Genomic DNA, 20705 nt, shown 5'->3' with positions numbered 1-20705 from the left:
TGTGTGTGTGTGTATGGTAAGCCACAGATAGACCTCTCAGTAGAACACTGTGCATATTTACATTGTACTGTACGCACTTGCAAGCATAGTGTTATAGCTGCAAGTTTGTATGCCCGTGTGTATTATATTGAAGGCAGGTTGCTCAGGTGTGGCATTGGTATGCTGTGATGTTTAGAAATGATTTTGCATTAGCACCAGGTGGAACGTGAAAGTTGCTTTTAGCTTGGTAGCGGGGGTGAGCTTTTATCAGTAGAAGTAATAATAAAATAATTCTAATGATAGTACCAACCACTGCTGCTGTTGTGTGACATAAACTAATTAAACATTTTTATTTTGTTTTAATTATACATTTGTTATGAAAAATGTAACTTTAAATGACTTTTTTAAATGCAGACAGCAGTGTGAATGGCCTGTAATAGCCCATACGAAAGTTTACTTTATGAAACATTACTTTATTTGCTCACATTGTTACTAGTACTGCAACTGACAAGAAAATCTGTATTTTGTATTAAGTTTGCATTTTGTTCTGTTTTTGTGAATTTTTTGATTTTTTTGAATGATTCCCTCTACCCACACTCCTAAAGTGGTTTGTAATCCAGGTTCCAAGAGCCTAGTGCTGGCTGTGACATTGTATGATGATGGAATTGGGTGTGTCTGCTTTTTCTGTCATTTTTCTTTTGTTTGTTGGTCATTATTTTGATTATCAAACATTTGCACTTTGAACACCATGTCATCTTTGTATTTTTGTTTCTTCTGTAATAAACTATATGACAATGCAACTTGATTCTGTATCAGTGTTAAGGGGCTTCTGATGTGGAGTACACAGAACTCGACACTGTGGATCTGAGATCCTTCAAACTCAATACACAGAGCTCAGTGCTGTGGATCTAAGATCCTTCACTCAATAGACATTGTGGTGAAAGTCATATTGAGCCTCCATTGGCATGTTTCATGATTTCTAGCTCCAGCTCTGCTGATTTATTATAAGCATTCAGCAGCCAGCCTTGGTCGAGCCAGCTTGGTCTGTGCAATGTGTGTTTGTGCAGCAGCTTCAGAGACTCGAAGTCACACTGGTTACATGGAGTGTCTCTAATTCCTGAGTATTTACATAGTAGTTACTTAGTAAATACAGATGTAATTACACATAACAATGTTATTAGGCATAGTTACGATGTACTTAATGTGTGAATATTTTTGCAAGCTATAACCCTAACCCGTTTCTCACAAAATTCTGTACATATTGTGCAAAAAGATGTCCACATTAAGTACATTGTAACCATTTGCCCTAGCACTGTAACTATAGAAGTACAAGTGTAATTACTAAGTAGCTACTATGTAACTGCACTGTAATTGGAGGAGCTTAATGTAAAGTGTTGCCCAGGAAGGAAGCCGACCCAATCAGGAAGCAGCCCTGATTAAGCCAGCCGCCATCATGATGCAGCTGTTGCGTCACTGGAGACAGAGAGAGAGAAAGAGAGGCTGTGGTTTGTCAACATCCTGCACAGGGTGTGAGCGGAGCTAAGCTTTAGAGAAACAATGCTCAAGATCACTGCTTCATCTCCAAAAGCATATCCCCCCCAAACAGCAAGGGCTGTAACTAAGATCCCTGTCACCCCCTCCCCCTGAAAAATAGCCTGACTTTGTGGCCAGGAGGCGGAGGACATGTGTTAAAATCCTCTTCGCGAAGGACAGGCTCGACACGTTTGTCACAGAGCTGTGTCAGTTTTCTTTCAATGTTACTACTACTTTTTTCACATTATGAAGTCTCCTCATTCGGATGAAAGCAGGCTGCCCAAGGAGACCTCTCACACGGACCAGGGCTCGTCCTTCACACCTTCATGGGATACATCAAGGCTAAGATGGCACTCAGACTTTTCTGCATAATAATTCTAGTATATCCTACTAGCTCAACTTTTGGCTTCGATCATGCTTTCAGTATCTGGTAGCTAACAAGAATAGAGGAGGGACTGCGATGACTGCCATCTTGATGTCATCACACCACCTCTTCTTGAAAGTAGCACATTTTGGAGGTGTGTTCAATCAATCCTTTGCTGCAGCAGCCTGCATGCTTAACAGCTGCAACTAGGCTATCAAAACAGGTCTCAATTGAATACTATAGTTATCAGCTGTAGATTGAAGGCTGAACAGCTGTGGAAGTGAATGGTCATCTCTAACGGTTACATGTAAGTCTCTGCCGTATTTTGGGCTGTATATGTATAGTTGGTACAGTATAGGCAATGCACACTTTTTATTGTGCAATTAAAATACAGAGAGATTGGAAATCATTTCAATCGTAAAAAAACATTTTTTCTTTAATTGTGACAGAGTAGAGTAAAAAAAGTGACTACAGCTATTTAAAGTTTACATAAACATTAAAAAAGAAAAAAGTTTGTAAGGTTTACAAAACTTTTTTTGTCAATTATTATTTACCTGGCTGTTATAAATTGTGCTAAACAGCAAATGCATCGCAGTACCGTTATTAAGATCAATTTGAGATTACTTGTGTGTTTGTGTTTCTTTTTCTGTGTGTGGCTGGCTTGATGTTCGGGGATTCCAGATAGTCTGACTCGAATACCAAGGGGGCAGAACAGGTGAGGATATTTTGAATAAGAATAGGTGTAAAGCAAAAGTAACTGAATTCAAAAATGAAGTCTCCGGACTGTCATATGCAGTATATTTCGACAGGAAGAGAGAGAGAGAGCAGACAGACAGGAAGAGGTGCAGTGTGAAAGAGAAATGATGTGGGTTTTCTTTGAAAATGAGTTGACTAATAACCGTTTCTTTTATTTATCTTTTTCCTTTTTTTTTATTAAATTAAAATAGTTTATTCTGGATAAACTCGGTGCCCTGCGCGTTCGTCGGCAGTATAGAAAGTTACAAACTTTTAACTAACAGCTTCCTCCTGCCCCACCTGCGGACTGAGTTTGTTGAACTGGAACACGATGCGCGGTTCAAAGGCGGCGGACTGCTATTCAAATAACTGTTGACGCGTTAAATCCTGTTAAAAAAAGATTCTGTTGAAAAGTCCTGCCTGGATTAGTCGTCTCAGTGTTGAGTTAACGTTAACTTGCAGCTGCAGGTGTTCAGTTTATCAGGATTTGCATGAATTTGTGTTTAGTTTGAACTGTACCAAAGGTTGAAGATATCAGGTAAATTCCTGTAATGTTGTTGTTTCCTATTCTTGGGTGTAAATGAGTAACACTGAATATATTATATGTTTTATCGTAGTATAAGTAAAGAGTGTGTATATAATGTCATGGATATGTGTGAATATTATGTACCGGTAAGTCACATACAGGGTATTTCACACTTTCAGGGCCAATAATTAAATCTGGTAAAATACATACTTAATTTATCAAAAAAAGCTTGTTTTCTTAAAAGATGAATTGAGTGGGTGAAACATATCTGGGGACAGTGGTCTTGAGTTATTGATTCCCCCCTTGATTTCTGTATAATTGTTAGGCGAAGTTGATTCCAAATACGTTGACCTACTTTTTCAAGGCACTGTAACACTATGCAACACAATTTTTGTTCCTGGGTAGTAAGTGTTATTTCCTAATTGCTTATGCCTCAAAAGTATAGAAAATGGCTATTATTCCCCACAAACTTTGCTTTTGTGACCAGGGCAGTGATATTTCAAAATATCACTATTTCCAATGGGAAAACGGGCAAATGTGTGTCTTTTCGTTCACATAAAAAAAAACCACATACGATTACGATTATACTGTATTTACAGTATAATTGTAAATCTCGAAAAACTACTCACTTCTAAATCTTTTGTAGTCATCTTTGTATTACTTTAGTATAAATACATGTTAATTTGGATTCATATGTGTTTTTTTTCTGACTTTATGTGAACGAAAAGACACACATTTGCCCGTTTTCCCATTGGAAATAGTGATATTTTGAAATATCACTGCCCTGGTCACAAAAGCAAAGTTTGTGGGGAATAATAGCCATTTTCTATACTTTTGAGGCATAAGCAATTAGGAAATAACACTTACTACCCAGGAACAAAAAAAATAATAATAATAATTGTTACACGGTGTAATTAGAACCGCATCCCTGCAAATTTGTGAAACTTGTGCATGGAAACTAAACGCAGATGTTCTGGGTCGGTGGAGGATCTGAATCCCAGCTCCAGTCATTTATAAGAATATCAGAACGTACTTTAGGTGCTTCACATCACATTCAGAGACTCTCGGCTTTCTTTATCAGCCCTCCTGTTTTTCATCACCACCTGCTGTCCAGCTTCTTTTACCTTGATAATTCAGTATGTACTTGAAAATACGTGCCGGGGCTGGTTAGCACCTTACCCGAAACAGAGGTATATGTAAGAAACAAGTTTGAGTAGTCCAGGTTTGTTTGGGATGCATTTGTAGAAGAGCGGAAGAAATTGACAGATTTTTGTAATGCAATTTCAGCACTGCAGCTGCTGAATCTCTGTCCAGCAGAACGGGTGCCATTCTCCTGCCATTTCAATCCATGTTAGGCGAATAGCGCCTGGTTATATTCATGTAGCTTGTAGGTTAATACAACAGTAGATCAATCCATTTAGTACCGTGAATTTATTCGTCTATATATTTCATGACTGCTCATAAAACACGGCAAGGTAAAAATGCAATGTTATTGCTCTTCATTTAAACAAATTAAACAGTAAAACCGAATTGAATCAGTAAAGAAACTGAGGTCGAGAGAGATTGAGGTTCATTGCAGAGAACAGAGAACATCACAGAAAAGCAGTGTTTTAAAGGGAGGTATTTATTAAGGTACAGGGGGTAGTGCCAGCGCTGGAGAGCTGAGAATGGAGTACTCGGACTATTGCTCATTGCTAATGAACCCTTAAGCTCTGTCAGACAGTGTCTGTCAGCTCCCGTGAATGTTAGGGTGTGCAGCAGCCACAGGTTTCCTACTGTAGAAAAATGATGTGCCTGCCTGTTGACATTCTAGCAACCTTCAAGATACTTTCCATTGTCTAAAGGGTGTGGGTGCCGGGGACAGCTTCGTATGCTCTATTTCTGGTTGTAAAGATGCTGGAAATGATCCCTCCATAGAAATAATCATGTGTCACCGTGTGATAGAGCGAACTGCAGGGATGGGAATAAGACTCCTCTGACTAACTAGGAGTTTAATGGGACACACTTGAGCTTGTTACTTACAAACTGTGGCTAATCAAGCTTGCAGTAAAACCTGGAATTGCCATCCCTGGAACACAGTGTAAGGAACGCTCCCTGGAGCTCTGTGTGAGCGCTCTGTTTTTCTGCCCCGCTGACAGAGGCTCACCACCCCAAAGCAGTGGCACCAACAAACGTCAGCAGGGCCGGTTGCCATCCCTTCTACTGAAACCTGACTCGTGCACACTCTGTTCTTACTGAAATGTAATAAAAGTATTTCTGTGTTACGGTAATACGGTTAGCTGTGCTGCTGGAATAGGTTTGTGTTACTAATGTGGAATATTGATCACTTGTCTTCTAGTATTAATATACATGATACCTCGATCACTCGTCTCGTATTAAAATCTGTTTGATTGGTTAACGTTCATTTTATTGTGCTGAGATCTTTTGGTCCTTGTTTTCTTTTTTGCAGAGACTTTTGGTAGGCCTTAGATTATATGACTGTCCCGTGCATTTTGCTTGCAGGGCTATGCCTGACAGCTTGCATGCTGTCAACTCTGTGACGGATGTATTCAAAGTGCTGCAATACTGTGGGGGCTTCCCTCTTTGCAGAGCAGGTATAGCTTGCTGCGACTCAACTTGCAGGCTGTGGTTCACTCACAGATCGGGTTTCAGCTGCCTGGAGTTCAGCTAACCAACCACACACTCATTCAGGCTGCTCTTAAGAGGTGTCAGAGAGCAGCTAGAGAGGCTAGCTTGAAAACTGAAATGGAAGAATTTTGGAAGAGTTCATGACCCTGCCCTTTTTAAAGTTAATCGATTTTTTTTCATGTTGCAACAAAAGTAGCGCACGGTTTCATCATCCCGTTTTGCTTTGCTGCTCAACCAATCAATGAAAGCCTTTTGAAAGACAGCAGCAAAGATCTGTACCCGTGCACAAGCTGGCCAACATACAGTCTTCCCAGGACAGTGGGGATGTCTGTCATAGTTAGAGGAAAGACTGGGAGGAGGAAAGAAGCCTGCCAATAGTACAAACTAGAAAGGCATCGAATCAGTTTCATCACCAAGCGCTCGCCCCAAAAGCACAGGTTCAGCAATAAACGCAGAGACATTGAAACTGTCTAAAAATAGAAATCGGTAGAAATCAGAACTGAAAAGCGATTGCTCGGGAGGATATCTAGGGAGCAACCCATTACTTTACCAGGGTTAAATCCCGGTATTTATTTTCTTCAGATAGCATCACAGAGTGTTGGTAAAGGAAGGTTTTACTCACCGTTTCAGTTAATTGTTAATAAGGTAGCATCACCACCCGCATTCACCTTTGTGTTGGAATCTGACAATACCGATTTTGAAAAGTAGGTCGCTGTAACGCGTCAGTGGTGTGAGGTCACGCACAGGTCAGGTGCAACACAGTGCTTCTTCTGTATCTGCAGAGTATGATACTGAACCCCACTTCACTGTTCTTGTTATTATTATTTATATAGCTCTTTGGTACAAGTTTATGATTGAGATTAAGCTTTGTGTTGCCAGTACTTAGCACAATTTCTTGAGTTCATCACTACCTTTAAGGGTCTTCAGTCTCGGCTCCAAGTCCAACCGTGTCCTGAAATATTAAACAGGACTGACCAGGACCTGAAGCACTTAAGTGGAAGTATGAAAAAGAAACTTAGTAATGTTTCATTGAGAAGTCGATGTCATTTGAGTACAAATTGTTTAATTCTGCTTATCAAAGCTGCGTTTGCAGTGAAGAAATACATGACCTCTTTTATCGTTTCCAGAAATACGTTTCAAAAGCCGGCAGCAGTGTGATAGATGGCTCCTCTGTGACGCAGCAGTGCTGTGTCTGCAGAGCATGTGGGTTAGTGGTTGGCAGATTGCTGATGTAGGGACTGCAGGTCTGTGTGTGCCTGTGGGCATGGACATGGCTTACCAGTGGCTTTACAGGAAATCCACAGTGTGCTCAGCTGATCTGATAGTTGTTGATGGTGATATTGCTGTTGCTAGGATATCGGTTAATAGAATCCCCAAAGACAACTCTCCCTTCTCCAGTTTCTGTGAGCTCCTTATCAGTCCTCCATCAGTTTTTTTCTTTTTTTTTTATAGCCTTGCATGCACCAGCAGGCACACTTTTTCTGCTAACCTCTAATGACTCAGCTTTGACACAGGGGAAGCAGAAGTGATTCAAAGAAATGCTGTGAGAAAACTGGGCTCCAGGACACTGCATTATTGGGACCTGAGTGGAGTGTCTCTCAATGCAGATTTCACAGATATTCATTCTGTATATGCCAGTGACCCAAAGGCTCGCCATCACTAGACTAAAAGAAGTGGCCTAACTTATCTCAAAGATATAATTGGTTGACTATCCTATTGTGTCTGGACTGCTCGTGATATATTAAAAGTGGTGATGATCACAAAGTATATTTTTAATTGTGAAGGGGTGTATTCTCTTTGCAGCTGCTTTGAGCTCAGAGCTAGGTGTACTACTGGGTCATTTCAACAGGAACTGGGAAGAGACGCTTGCTTGTTCTTTGTTTTGGTGTGAATCCTGTTCTTTTCTTTCTCTGTGGACCGGGGCTTGTGTGAAAATTGATATAAATTAATTCTTACAAGCAATCACAGGACTATTTTCTTTGCGCGCATGTTAGTCACTGTGTCATTACCAAGAAGCACAATAATTACACTCCCTCCTCCATGCACAGGTACTTGATACGATATAAAGGTTACTGTTAATATTGTAATGGGATGCCTGCCACGGAGGAGACCAGTGAAATGCTCAATTCCTGGAACAACCTTGTAGAACTGATTAGAAGTGAATTACTATAGTGCAAGTTAATGGGCTGGGGTTTTTATTATTTTTTTTTTATATATATACATTTTTTTTGTGTCACACTCTCCAATTATTTTGTTCCCGCGCCATGCTGTTTAATGACACCACTTTGCTTCACACTTAAAAAGTCTCTCTCTCTCTCTCTCTCTCTCTCTCTCTCTCTCTCTCTCTCTCTCTCTCTCTCTGCACGCACTCTCTCTCTCTCACGCACACATGCAAACTCTGACCCCAAAGAAATGTTTGCAGTTATTATTTTTTTTCAGAAAAATGGAGAAAGGATAAAAATGGAAGGAGGATTTGTGACCCATAACTAGACAGTACCTCTGGAAAGTGCTCTGGCTGCTTGGCAAGAGATAGGATGTCCTGGGTGCCCAGTATCTCCTCAGACTGACCCCCCTATATCAGCAGATGAAGATGAAAATGGAAGGTATGTCTGTGTGTCAGAGTTCCAGCCAGCATTCCCACATGGTTTTAAACTGGAGCCAGCCCTGAACCCAGTCTTCAGCTTCAGAACAACCTTATTCAGGTATATCATTTAAATGATCAGGAGTCTGATGTTAAATAAATTGCCTCATTCTGCCCCTGCATTAACAGCTCCTATTAGCAAACCTGCAGACACTTGTGTGTCTTATTCATGCTGTGAGGACCAGTGCAGAGTTCAGAGTAGACTTACCAGGGACCTATCAGTTCAAACTCCTGGCGCCTGGTCATTTCAGTAATTAACCTTTCAACCTCACAGTTTTAAGGAAAAATCTATAAGAAACTCAAGTGGACAAACAGTTTTGGCATGTGCCTTCTTCATCATACCAATCCTAATAATGGGGAGATGTGAATCCCAGGACTGGGTGTGAGTTTCAAGCCGCGTTTCTGCAGTTTCCCGTGCGTGCGCTCGTCACTGAAGCCCTCTGTCGTTGTACTTGCTCCGCAGGCGTTTGGATTCAGAGATACCGGAAGCAGCTTGTGAGATCGATCTCGGGGCCCTTCCTGGAGAACATTGTGAGTCACTTGAGGAAGCTGGAGCTCATCAGCCGTGACGAGGCCTCGCAGATCCAGGAGGCCGGGCTGCTCTGTGAGAAGGTGCGGACTGTCATCGACATCCTGGCCGGGAAGGGAACCCTGGGCTCTGAGACCCTCCAGGCCTTCATCGAGACCACCAACTCCCAGCTGTACCTGCTCATCACCCTCTACGGTGAGCCCCTCACGCCCCACCTTGCAGTCGCCTGGATTCCAGTACTCTCCTTGATGCAGGCTCACCATTCTGCACTTCACCAAGTCAGATCATTTACGCCGTCTCTCTGGAAAAGATGAGAAAAAAACCAAGTGAAGACTATGGCAGCGCAACAGTAACATTCTCAATTTGTAGGGACGCAGCCAGTGTTTTACAGGGAACTTTACAAGCTTAGCTCTAGCTTGGGGATTGGGTCTCTTTGCACATTATTTCATAGCGGTGCTTGCATGCCGTTCACCAATTGTTAGCACCCTTGCATTAGAGCAACAGGTATTTGTGAAAAAAAGTTTCAAAGTTTTTTGTCAGCCAGAACCACATCAAAGGGAAACTGAAGTTTGCTTTGGGGGAGGGTAAGCAGAAGTAACAGGGGAAGAGAAAGGCGAACTACAGAACATTCAAATTCAGCACAGTTGTTATTCTACTCGCTGACATACAGTAACTGTGCTCCTTATCCTCTTCATGTAGGAAACATTAAATTCTACATCCTTTTTTTTTATACAGCTCGCTGAGGCGTACGAGTTACTGTAACAAAAAAATAACCATTCCATTTTATTAGGCTATACAGAGTTTGGTTTCCTCTTTCTAATACCAAGATGACGATCTATCTGGCAAAATTGGGTTCGCCCTACATGTGCAGCTTAGTTAGAGTTTAAATGTAATCTTGCAGGTCTGCTGTGGTCATGAGACCTACTTTCTATTTTCTAATCTGTTTGAATTGTTTTGTCTGCCGATGCATTTAAATGCCTTCTGTTAGAAATCTTAAGATGGAGGAAATGGTCTTGTCTACCCATGCCCTGAATCTCTCATGTTCTCCTCCTTGGCAGACCCAATGGTTCAGAAACACGTGGAGGTTCTGCAGAGCCGATACGGGACCTGGATGGAGCAGGGGCTGCTGTCAGAGAAGCCGTCCCTGGACCGACTGAACAGCCTGCTGCTGGTGGAGGGGCTCTCGGACCTCCAGCAGAAGGAGCATGACGTCATGCAGATCGAGGCCACCAAGGGCACGGTGAGGCAGAGTGCCAAGCCCATCGCCCTGGAGAAGCTGCTGCAGCCCGTGACCAGGGTGAGCATACCTCCTCGCATCCTGCTCACAGTGGGGGTGGCCGGCGTCGGGAAAAGCACGCTGCTCAGGCTGTTCATCCACCGCTGGGTGAAGGGTGAGATCTACCCGGACGTGAGCTTCGTGCTTCCATTCACCTTCTGGGAGCTGAACACTTATGAGAAGCTGTCAGCCGAGCGGCTGGTCAGGTCTGCATTCCCCCATGTGGCGGAGTCCGGTCACATCTTCAACGGGACGGCCCGGGTCCTCCTGATCTTCGACGGGCTGGACGAGTTCAAGCCCACCCTGGATTTCTCGGACACGATGGCCTGTACCGACCCCAAGAAGGAGGTGCCCGTGGACAACCTGATCACCAATATAATCCGGGGAAACCTGTTCCCGGATGCGTCTGTCTGGCTGACCTCTCGGCCCACAGCGGCGGCTCAGATCCCTGGGGGCCTGGTGGACAGGATGACGGAGATCCGAGGCTTCACCAGGGAGGAAATTCAGGATTTCCTGAACCAGCTTTTCCAGGACGGAGAGCTGTCCTCCCGAGTGCGGTCCCACTTGAACTCCAGCAAGGTCTTCAATGTGATGTGCTACATGCCCTGCACCTGCTGGATCGTGGGCTCCACCCTCGGCTACCTCCTCAGGAGTGGCACCCAGGACGGACAGGGCTTGCCCAAAACCTGGACTGAGCTGTACTCTTACTTCTTTAAGATGGTGGCAGAAGGGGATTTGCAGACCAAGGACAAGGAACCCCTGAAGATTGAACAAGCCTTCGGCAACAGCAGGAAGCTGATGGCAAACCTGGGGAAGCTGGCCTTTTACGGGCTGATCAAGAGGAAGTTCACTTTCTACGAGCAGGACATGAAGGCCTACGGAATCGACCTGCCCTCGCTCCAGGGCAGCCTATGCAGCCGCGTCCTTGTCAAGGAGGACTCGCCGGCCTGCACCGTTTACTACTTCGCCCACCTCACCCTGCAGGAGTACCTGGCTGCCACCTTTTACTACACGGCTGCCAAGCGGGCCATCTTTGACCTCTTCACCGAGAACGGCATGTCCTGGCCCAAGATCGGCTTCCAGAACCACTTCAAGAACGCCCTGCAGAGGGCGCAGCAGTCCGAAGATGGCCAGCTGGACGTCTTTGTCCGCTTCCTGTCGGGGCTTCTCTCCCCACATGTGGTCAAGCCCCTCTCGGGACTCCTGCTGCTAGCCAGGGACGAGCACAGCGGGTACCGAGGTCCTGCCATATCTCTCCTGCAAGGCTGCCTCAGCACGGGCTACACCGTCTCCCTCCGCGCCGTCAACGTGATGCACTGCCTGCAGGAGCTTCAGCACACAGAGCTGGCGCGCACCGTGGAGGAGTCGCTCCGCAACAGCAGCCTGGCGGGCAAGCTCACCTCCGTCACCTGCTCGGTGCTGGCCTACCTGCTGCAGGTGTCTGAGGAGTGCGCGGAGGAGACCAACCTCTCCAACTGCCTGAACTACAGCATTGTCAAGAGCCTCCTGCCCCAGCTCCTGTACTGTAACAACCTCAGGTATACAGCGGGAACGGGTGACTGTTATATCACATTGTACACCACACTAATTCATGACATCATATATCCATACTAACAGGGACATTGCTGGAGGGCACAGTATTAACTGTGGGCTTACAGTGTGATTTAATAATTATCTAAGAAGCTTTTCATTTTTTGTTTTCAGATTGGAAAATAACAATTTCAAAGATGATGTCATGGATTTGCTGGGCAGCTTGCTGAGTGCCAAGGACTGTCACATTCAGAAGATCAGGTCAGTCTCTGGGGCTTTTAATCCATTCAGTATTTAAGAGCAATGGTTGAATGTGCACGGATTATCCAGACTTGGGGAGCCTTTCTCCCCACTCAAACGCATGCATTGAGATTAATTAAATACAAAAAAAAAATATTAGAATGCAAAGTTTACCAGTAACAAAATTATTTTAATACTAAGTTGCTGTGCAGCAGGTTCACTTGTTAGGTCTCAGTTTGAGATCTGGGCTTGGCAGTCCTGTCAACACACACACACACACACACACACACACACACTCCTTGAGGTGTGGTTCAGAACCTTTTCCAGTCCTAGCGCTTCTGTTTTACTGGCACTCTTGGTATCTGCAGTGATTCTGAGTCGTCATGCTGTTAGCGTGTACACATTTAACCTATTCAGAATATATTAACCTACTTATCATCCACTCACAGTTGTCAGTCATGCCATTACGTGCGCTTTGTGATCGGGGGTTTGCTGAAGCGTTTTTACCCATCAAATATATATTCTGCGCTGAGCTGCTTCTTGTTACCAGAGAAATATGGCTCAACAGATGCAGGGCTTACCAAGGTGTAAGGATCCGTCAATAAGATCAAGATCATTATTGAATTGCTAGGATTGAAATCTGCTCTGAATGCCAGCACGTTCTGGTCCGGGAGAGAAACGGAGCCCTGCAGTGAATCTGCCCCCGCTGTGTTGAGACGTGACGTGTGCGATGCACAGACCCATCCAAATCCAGGCCATTTCCGGCATTCATGATCTGCATTCATAATGTGCACATTTTAACCTCACTATAATACCAGCATCTTAAATTCTGAAGGGAAATCAGACAGTAATTTCTGCAATATTCATTAAAGAGCAAGATTACTTTTTCAGTGTGGGTGCTGCCTGTCTGTTGTCAGGTGCCCCTGCCATTCATCCCACGTTGTCATGTTTAACTGCTTCTGTTGTCTCTGTGTTCTGGTTGACTCATCCATTGGACTGTGTGAAGATGTCAGCTGCATGCGTTTTCAAGCACACACTGCTTGATTTGACCAATATAATATCTACACTGCATGTTTGTGTTGTGTATATTGCCATCCTTGAATTAATGCAATTAATTCCCCCCCAAAAAAAGTCTGTTCACCAGTAACTGAAAGGACTGCCGTGACATTCCCTGTCAGTCCACTCTTGCTGTGTAATTTGGAGAATCCTGAGAAACGAGGTCGTATTTTTGCCATGTAATCCATCCGTCATTACGACTGACTGAATAAGAAGTGCTGCCTCCTTGTGTTTGATTCCCGCAGCCTCGCTGAGAATTCCATCGGCAACAAAGGAGCCAAAGCCATCGGCCGGTCTCTGATGGTGAACAGGAGCCTCGCTGCACTCGAGTAAGTGTAGCACACCGCTGCAGCATGCCAAACCACAATTGATCCTACTTGTAGTTCTCCTTGTTATCTCTGCTCTCGCTTTCAACAATAGATAGTAAAACAACACACACAGTAAAACGCATATCTATAATTATAATAAATACACTGGAATGTATAATACACTGGCCCCTTTCTTTATGCATGTACTGTAAGAGTCTTATGTTATGAAGGAAGCTGAGATAACAGTAATACTGGTTTATATGTATTTTGTATATAGGTTTGTGCCTTTATTTAGGTCATTTTTAACCATTGCTTGCTGTCCTTGTGAAATACACATGTGGAATAACTTGTGTTCTACGACGTAGAGAAAGGCGGCTGTACAGACAGTGAGATGTGGTAGCGTATGGTAAATGATGTTGAGACCATGTCCTAATTAACGAATGCTTTGTTGTTCAACACAGCCTCCACAGCAATAACATCGGGCCGAAGGGAGCAAAGGCACTGGCAGACGCAGTCAAGATAAACCAAGGGCTTGTGTCGCTCAAGTAAGTGATGGTTGGAGGATGGTACAGCAAGACAATCAATGCAGACCTGCGATGTGAAAAGCACAAAGAGAATCACTGCTGTGACTGCAGTGTAGGGGATTGTATTGAGAGGCTGTCCTGTGTGGTTGGGAGGGAGAGTTGTCTGCTGATCAGCCTATGTTTTGCTCTTTTTCTCCTCAGCCTCCAGAACAACTGCATTGGAGAAGAGGGGGCCAAGGCAGCAGCGGAGATCTTACTGTCCAACCGCAACCTCTGCACCCTGCAGTGAGTCGCTGTCTGTCTCTCGGTCTCGCCATCTCCCCATGTGACTGTCTCTCTCTGTCTGTCTGTTTTGAACCCTGTTAATCACATGTGAATCCTTCAGTAATTTTCGCTGCAGTCCTACTTGCAGGCCACGTTTACACAAGGTAGTTAAACCAGCTGGCATGCTTTAGAAAACTGAATTTAACTGTGAATTTTCACCTTTTTTTTTTTTTTTTTTACTTGCCTAACCATTAATAGAAAGGTAATTTAGAAAGTAAATGGGACAAGGAAATATTTCTAGCAACAAAGATTCAAGGGCATGTGGTAGGCTGCTGTATAGAAATAGATTTTGCATTGTGCTGAAGGCCAGTTAAGCAACACCAGGAAGGTAAAAAGCAAAGAACAATGAGCACATAATGAGAGAATTGCATTGTAAATTCTGCTTACTGCTGATAAGGCCCGTCATGGTTTTGGGTCTTTATATTTAGAGGAGCTGTTGGCACCTCATGCTCCTGGTCCCACCCTGAGTAAGTTCCTAGAAGTTGTTTAAAATCCAGAGAGGCTAGGAGGGCCTTTAGTTGCTCTGCTCCCTGCCTCTGAAACTCCCAATTCATATCAGAAATGCAGGCACAGTCGCGTCTTTTAAATCAGCTTTAATATATTTGTTTGATTTTGCTTATGTTTGAGCTAGGTTGATTGGCCAAAGGCTTATTTGAGTTTTTATAGTAAAGCACCCTGGGGTGCTTCTCATGAAAGGCACTGTATCATTGTAAATGTGCTTGTAGCTTCGCTCTCTGTATGTATTGCTTTTGCAGCTCACAAGTCCTCTGTGTCTCCCAGCCTGCAGAAGAACTCCATCGGCCCGGAAGGAGTGAAGCGCATTGCAGAAGCACTGAAGAACAACAGGAGCCTGAAAGAACTCATGTGAGTCAATCACTCAATAGGGATTTGTCTGGGTGGCGTTCCAGCTTTAAAGGTGTCCATAGGCAACGAGATGATAGACTAGATAGATGGGGAAAGGAATACAAACAAAAAAGATATACTACACAGCGATCAGGGTGAGATTGGGGTTCAACCCAGTGGATCGACTATCGTTTTTAAAAAGCCACTGTAGTATAATTCAGGGTGGAGGATCTGACATCGCAGGCCGTGTCTCCGTCTCCTCTCAGATGTTGTTTTTTTCTCTCCAGGCTCTCCAGCAACCAGCTTGGAGACAAGGGTGCGATTGCACTGGCGAAGGCACTGAAACAGAACCACAGCCTCACTGCTCTGGAGTAAGTAGCAGAAAGGTTTCAAAAAACCCATTGGTATTCCATTACAAACCCATTGCACAACCCAGAAGAAATCCATAGCAGCACCATCAGCAGCATACAGTTTGCCCTTGCCGTGTGATAAGCCATTAACTGCACTTTTTTTTTTTGCGGTTGTTTTCAGCCTCCAGAGCAACTCGATCAGCAACAAAGGGGTGACGGCACTCACCGAGGCTCTCAAACACAACAGGGGACTGATCGACTTGAAGTGAGTATGCCAACCAACGGACCAATCAACGGTGCATCCATCCACCCTTCCATCTCTGTCCTCCGTCCATGAGATGGCTTTCTCAGCTTGACAGGCATAAGAGGGGAACCTGCAGTTCACTGGAGAATGTTTTGGCTTTCACTAGTCTTCCTGTCTCCGTCTCTGTTCTTCCAGAATAAATGGTCTCTCCTCCTGCTTATAGAAACCTTGGTACAGGGTCAGCGAGAAGTTGGAAGGTCTCTTGGGAGCATTAGGATTTAGGAGCAATTCATCTAACGTTATCACCTGTGTCTTTTTTTCAATATGCATGTAAATTTAGCATGCTGCTTAAAGCCTTGGAAAGCGGCCCCCGTAAATGTTTTTTGTGTTTCAGTCTTCGTGAGAATTCAATAGGGGTGGACGGTGCGAAGGCGATCGCCATTGCACTACGAGAAAACGACACGCTGAGAAACCTCGAGTAAGTCACACAGCAGTGCACCACCTTCCAATTTGAACAGAATCAGTCTAAAGACACTGCTGCCTAACCCTAACCCTCCTGTCATATCACTTTCCAGTTTGACAGCTAACCTGCTGCACGATGAGGGAGCCAAGGCCATCGCAGGAGCAGTGAAGGTGAACCGGACCCTCACCTCCCTGCAGTAAGTGACCGTCGAGGCTCTGTTCTCCTGTTCTCCTCTTCAGAGTTGGGGTGTTTAGAGATTAAAGTTGTATACGTGATCCAAACCTTAAACTTAGAATTTAGTCTAAACGTACAAATGTTATCAGCTATGTGCACTGGTGATCTTTGGATATCGTCTGACCCTTGTGGGGGCAGCAATGTGAGCAAAGCTGCTGGGAGTTCAATGTACCAGCCTGGTTGTTAAGCAGTGACTGTTATTCAAGCACACTCTGCTGTGAACAAATCACTTTGAGTTGACCTTTTCTATGGACTTCTTTTCCCAAAGGTGCTGTATTCTGATCAGGGACACTTCTGGGTGCAATCAAACCTTTTTTTATGGAATCTTCTTCAAACAGCTTTTTTCTGCTCCAGTCTGTTCGGGATCAACTTGACCTTTAATTCCCTTTCAACTGATTCACTGCTAAAAAACTCAGGAATGAAAACTGCACCTGCCCCTGCACTACAGATGCTCCTTTTCTTTGTTTACTTTCATGTGAAACTAGCCTTTTAATGATGGTTCTAAGTTTTGTCCTTGGGTTTCTTCTGTATGGCATAGGTTTCGATGTCTCGGGATCCCTGAATAGGTAATCAAAGTACTTGCAACAGATTTTAACCAGCAAGCCATTTCACAGCTGCAAAGGGGTACCCCCAAAATATTCATTTACTACCAATGCAGACAGAACAAGGGTGGCGCATTTATTCTTCACACATCACAATGGGTTTCTGCAATAATCGCCAAGATGTGTGGGACAGAGAGAGAATCCGCAGCTGCTCCTGATTGCGTTCTCTTGTCTGTCTTTCAGTCTCCAGTGGAACTTCATCAAGTCGAAAGCTGCGAAAGCCCTGGCTCAAGCACTACAGTCCAACAGCAGTCTCCAGAGTCTTGAGTAGGTAGCTCTCACTAGCGCCCTTTGCTGTCTGCTAGTGCCTGGACAGTACAGGATGCAAGAGTTATGCTTGGGACTGTTGTGTATTAAATTAATATACCATAAGAATGCAATCCCAAGAGGCAACCACCCCCCGCCCCCCCCCCCCCCCCCCCCCCTTCATCAAACAACAGGTGAAATTATGCAACGTTTCTGTCTCATCTTCATCTATACTCGGTCACTGGTAGAAAGGACCAAGTTTTTTTCCCCAGTTTTCCAAAGTCCTTAAATTCAGTTTTTTTGTTTGCTAATCTAGACCTGGTGCAGAAACCTCCCCTTAGTTAACAGGCCCTTATGTGTGTCTGCATCAGCTTGGCCAGTTCAGTTCAGATTGTGTGTGTTTGCAGCCTGCAGGAGAACTCCATTGGGGATGAGGGGATGGTAGCCCTGTCAGGTGCTCTCAAGACCAACACCGCCCTCACCACGCTCTAGTGAGTCTGTTTGATATTCGAGGGGGGAGGGGGGCCTCAGACAGCCAAGGGGGCTAACCTCGCTGTGCTTGTCTCCAGTCTGCAGGGAGTGTCGACGGGTGTGATTGGAGCCATTGCCCTGGCAGATGCACTGAGAGTGAACAAGACCCTGCACACTCTTGAGTAAGTACCTGCGCCTCACAATTCTCCTTCTACAAAAACGCATTTATTGTACTGAAATTGCGTGTCATTCCATGTTATTAGATGAAGCCTTCTTATGCTCTTCTTATTTGAAACAAAATCGCCCAACTTTTTTAATTATCTTAAGCTTTTCATCTATCTGTAATTGTTCTTTTCTGTCCAGCCTGCGTGGGAATTCCATCGGGATGGAAGGAGCCAAAGCAATGTCCAACGCACTAAAAATAAATGGCACGCTCAGGTCTCTAAAGTAAGTGATTAGGCTCTGCCTCGCTGTGTCTCCCCTCTGAGACAAACATCTAGTTAGCCAAGATCCGTTGTGAGCTTTCAATTAAAATGGGTAATAGCAAAAAATAACCCGGCTGTAATTAAAGGCGTCTAAATAACCATTTCCATTATGTTCTGATCAGAAGGAATAACTTGTAAATGCAGTTTTTTGGGGTTTTTTTTGCTTAGTTTAACTTTCAGATTTTTTTTTCTCATTTTGCACAAACATTTTAACCCACGTGAGGATCTGCTATTAACATGCCTTCTACTCTCAACAGTCTTCAGGAGAACTCACTGGGGATGGATGGAGCCATATTTATTGCTAAAGCCCTCACTGGAGACCATCGTCTCACCTATATAAAGTAAGTTCTTGTTGCATAAAGTAGGTTACAACAGGCGGTGCATTTGGTTTCGTTACAGTACACGCAGCGAGGTGTTGAACTCTTTCGTGCCTCATCTTGTTCCAGTCTTCAAGGTAACTCGATCGGAGAATCTGGGGCGAAGATGATTTCTGATGCCATCAAAACGAAGTCGCCCAACTGCGTGGTGAAGATCTGAACCAGGCTGGACGACCTTGTGGCTTCGGTTAGGAGGTTCTGTCCTGGGATCCCTCAGATTAAGTCAAGTCTTATCTGCTGGCTGATTCGGTAGGGGTACCTGGAATCAGTTCTGCTTGGTCTCAGCTCAGGGAAAGCATGGAAAGGACGGGACCCTCATAGCCATAGACCCGGGTTGGAGGTGTATGTTGATGGGCAGCCCGAATGCTTCACAAGCCTGCTCTGAGAATAGACTGAGAACTTCAGTTCCCAAGTTTTATGACTTTTATCATTTGTTAACTTCCCTCCATCACTCACATACAAAGACGCACCTTTAAGGCGCTGAAAGCAACTTGGCAGACCTGGTTCACTGTCCGGGCGATAGAGCAGCTCCCTCCGGAATGACTGCTATATAGCCTCAGGCTGTCCCATTATGAGATACCTTCCAACACTGCCTGTGTGGGACAGAGAGCAGCAGAGGATGGAGGAGCTCATCCTGCACTCCTACTCAAAAACTCCAGCAAGCGTCATTATCATTGAGAGAGAAGTCCCTGTGCAAGCCACAGAGCTCAGTCTGTAAATCTTATCAGCACAACCAGAACAGAAGCAATTCCCATTGGGTGTTATTGTTACAGTTATTAATGCTGTCACCTTTACATTTTATGTGCTGGTGTATTGAATAAAAAATACCTTTCAATTGGGCATTAGACATGGTTTCACATTGTATTATAAAAAGGCAGTGTGTCTGCCTCCAAGTATTAATTTGGCATGAAGTGCGGTCAGGTGCATCTTTCTAGTTTCTTATCAGGAGCATGCATACCGCTGCTGGCGCACTAGTTTAAAAAAAAAAAAAAGCCTAATTCTTTTAATATAAATAAGATCTACAAGGCTAAGGTTTTTCCCCCCCAGGAATGTAATATAGAAAAGGTGGGCATCTTCTGTATTTTTGGTCAGTGTTCATTTTTGCAATAGACTTTTTTTTTTCTTTAAAAAGAGATATGCTCTTTCATCTACACGAGAAAACATGTGTGCTTTTATTAATATATATATATATATATATTATATATATATATATATATATATATGTTATATATATATATATATATATAGTATTTAGTACAAAATATCATACTATTTGTAATAATCAGTGTTATATAAAAGCAAATGTTATAGTTAGCATTTAAAAAAAATAAATAAAGGATACAAAAAAAGTTTGTATTTAAAATGTCGACCGGAAGGAAAGGAAGTTGCAGAAAGAAAGTTTGTAGTCATGGTGAGTGGAATAAGGTCTCTGTTTTAAAAATACACAGCTCTAACAATGTGTCACCTCAGTGATAAATTACTACACTTCAGTGCTGGTCAGAGCTCTCCCAAGCAGCGGCTGTCGCAATGTGGACTGGTCTTGAGATGTCAACCACACTACCAAACCAGTCTCAGTTCTGTCCAAAGCCACAGCGGAACCCAGACCTCTAAGGGATCTGTACACAAATCCAAAAGGCTGAAGTCGTTTGGATTTTATGGATAAAACAAGCAGGTACGAATCCCCTTGCCTCTCTCAAGCAATAAACACATCTCTCCTACAGCCTGGTCTTTCGTTCATGCTCTACGAACAGACTGGTGGCTTAAGTACCTACTCAGGACAGATTTAGGACTCTATAAAGTGCTTGAAAACTACTGCACTACCTGGGCAAAAAGATAAACAAGATGCAATAGGCCCCACCCTATTTATTAACCTGAACTTGACCTGGTGAGAGAGAAATATATTTTATTTCCACATCATGAGAAAAAATATGTATAAATAGTAGTAATTCATTTACTCATTTGTTTGTCTGGTCTTGATAGTTGAATGGTCCCTAAATTTACAGCGTGAGGTTCCAATGCTTGAATAAGAAGACCTTGTTCAGTAGCTTTCTTTATTGCTAAAGAGACAAAAAAAAATGTTTTACACAGCTGAGTAGAAATTCCTGATTGTGCATGATTTAATTATTTCATTGCTGCTCTTTGTTGCCTGTATTTGTAGGGTTTTTGTTTACAGAGAGCGAGTGCACCTGAAGAAATC

At 43.8% G+C, this 20705-nt stretch overlaps 1 protein-coding gene across 1 annotated transcript; it reads left to right on the top strand.

Moving 5' to 3' along the window:
• Window positions 1-1673: 1673 nt before the first annotated feature.
• Window positions 1674-19594, top strand: LOC121330518 (NLR family CARD domain-containing protein 3-like). The gene is made up of 19 exons (XM_041277086.1): window positions 1674-2183; window positions 8205-8368; window positions 8870-9130; window positions 9994-11749; window positions 11916-12002; window positions 13283-13366; window positions 13807-13890; window positions 14071-14154; window positions 14974-15057; window positions 15324-15407; window positions 15568-15651; window positions 16025-16108; window positions 16206-16289; window positions 17113-17196; window positions 17583-17666; window positions 17745-17828; window positions 18010-18093; window positions 18389-18472; window positions 18578-19594. The coding sequence occupies exons 2-19, from the start codon at window positions 8350-8352 to the stop codon at window positions 18666-18668; spliced, it is 3306 nt and encodes a 1101-aa protein (XP_041133020.1). The 5' UTR covers window positions 1674-2183; window positions 8205-8349; the 3' UTR covers window positions 18669-19594.
• The last annotated feature ends 1111 nt before the right edge of the window (window positions 19595-20705 follow it).

The sequence above is a fragment of the Polyodon spathula genome, chromosome 18, assembly GCF_017654505.1.
Source record: "Polyodon spathula isolate WHYD16114869_AA chromosome 18, ASM1765450v1, whole genome shotgun sequence".
In the NCBI taxonomy this organism is placed as follows: domain Eukaryota; kingdom Metazoa; phylum Chordata; class Actinopteri; order Acipenseriformes; family Polyodontidae; genus Polyodon; species Polyodon spathula.
This window is presented reverse-complemented; position numbering and strand designations above follow the sequence as displayed.

What these genes read in the sequence shown, in the direction of transcription:
- LOC121330518 (XM_041277086.1), top strand. An exon ending in CCTGCTCATCACCCTCTACG is followed by an intron (nt 9,131 to 9,993) that starts GTGAGCCCCTCA and finishes CCTCCTTGGCAG; the next exon opens with ACCCAATGGTTCAGAAACAC. An exon ending in CTGTACTGTAACAACCTCAG is followed by an intron (nt 11,750 to 11,915) that starts GTATACAGCGGG and finishes TTTTGTTTTCAG; the next exon opens with ATTGGAAAATAACAATTTCA.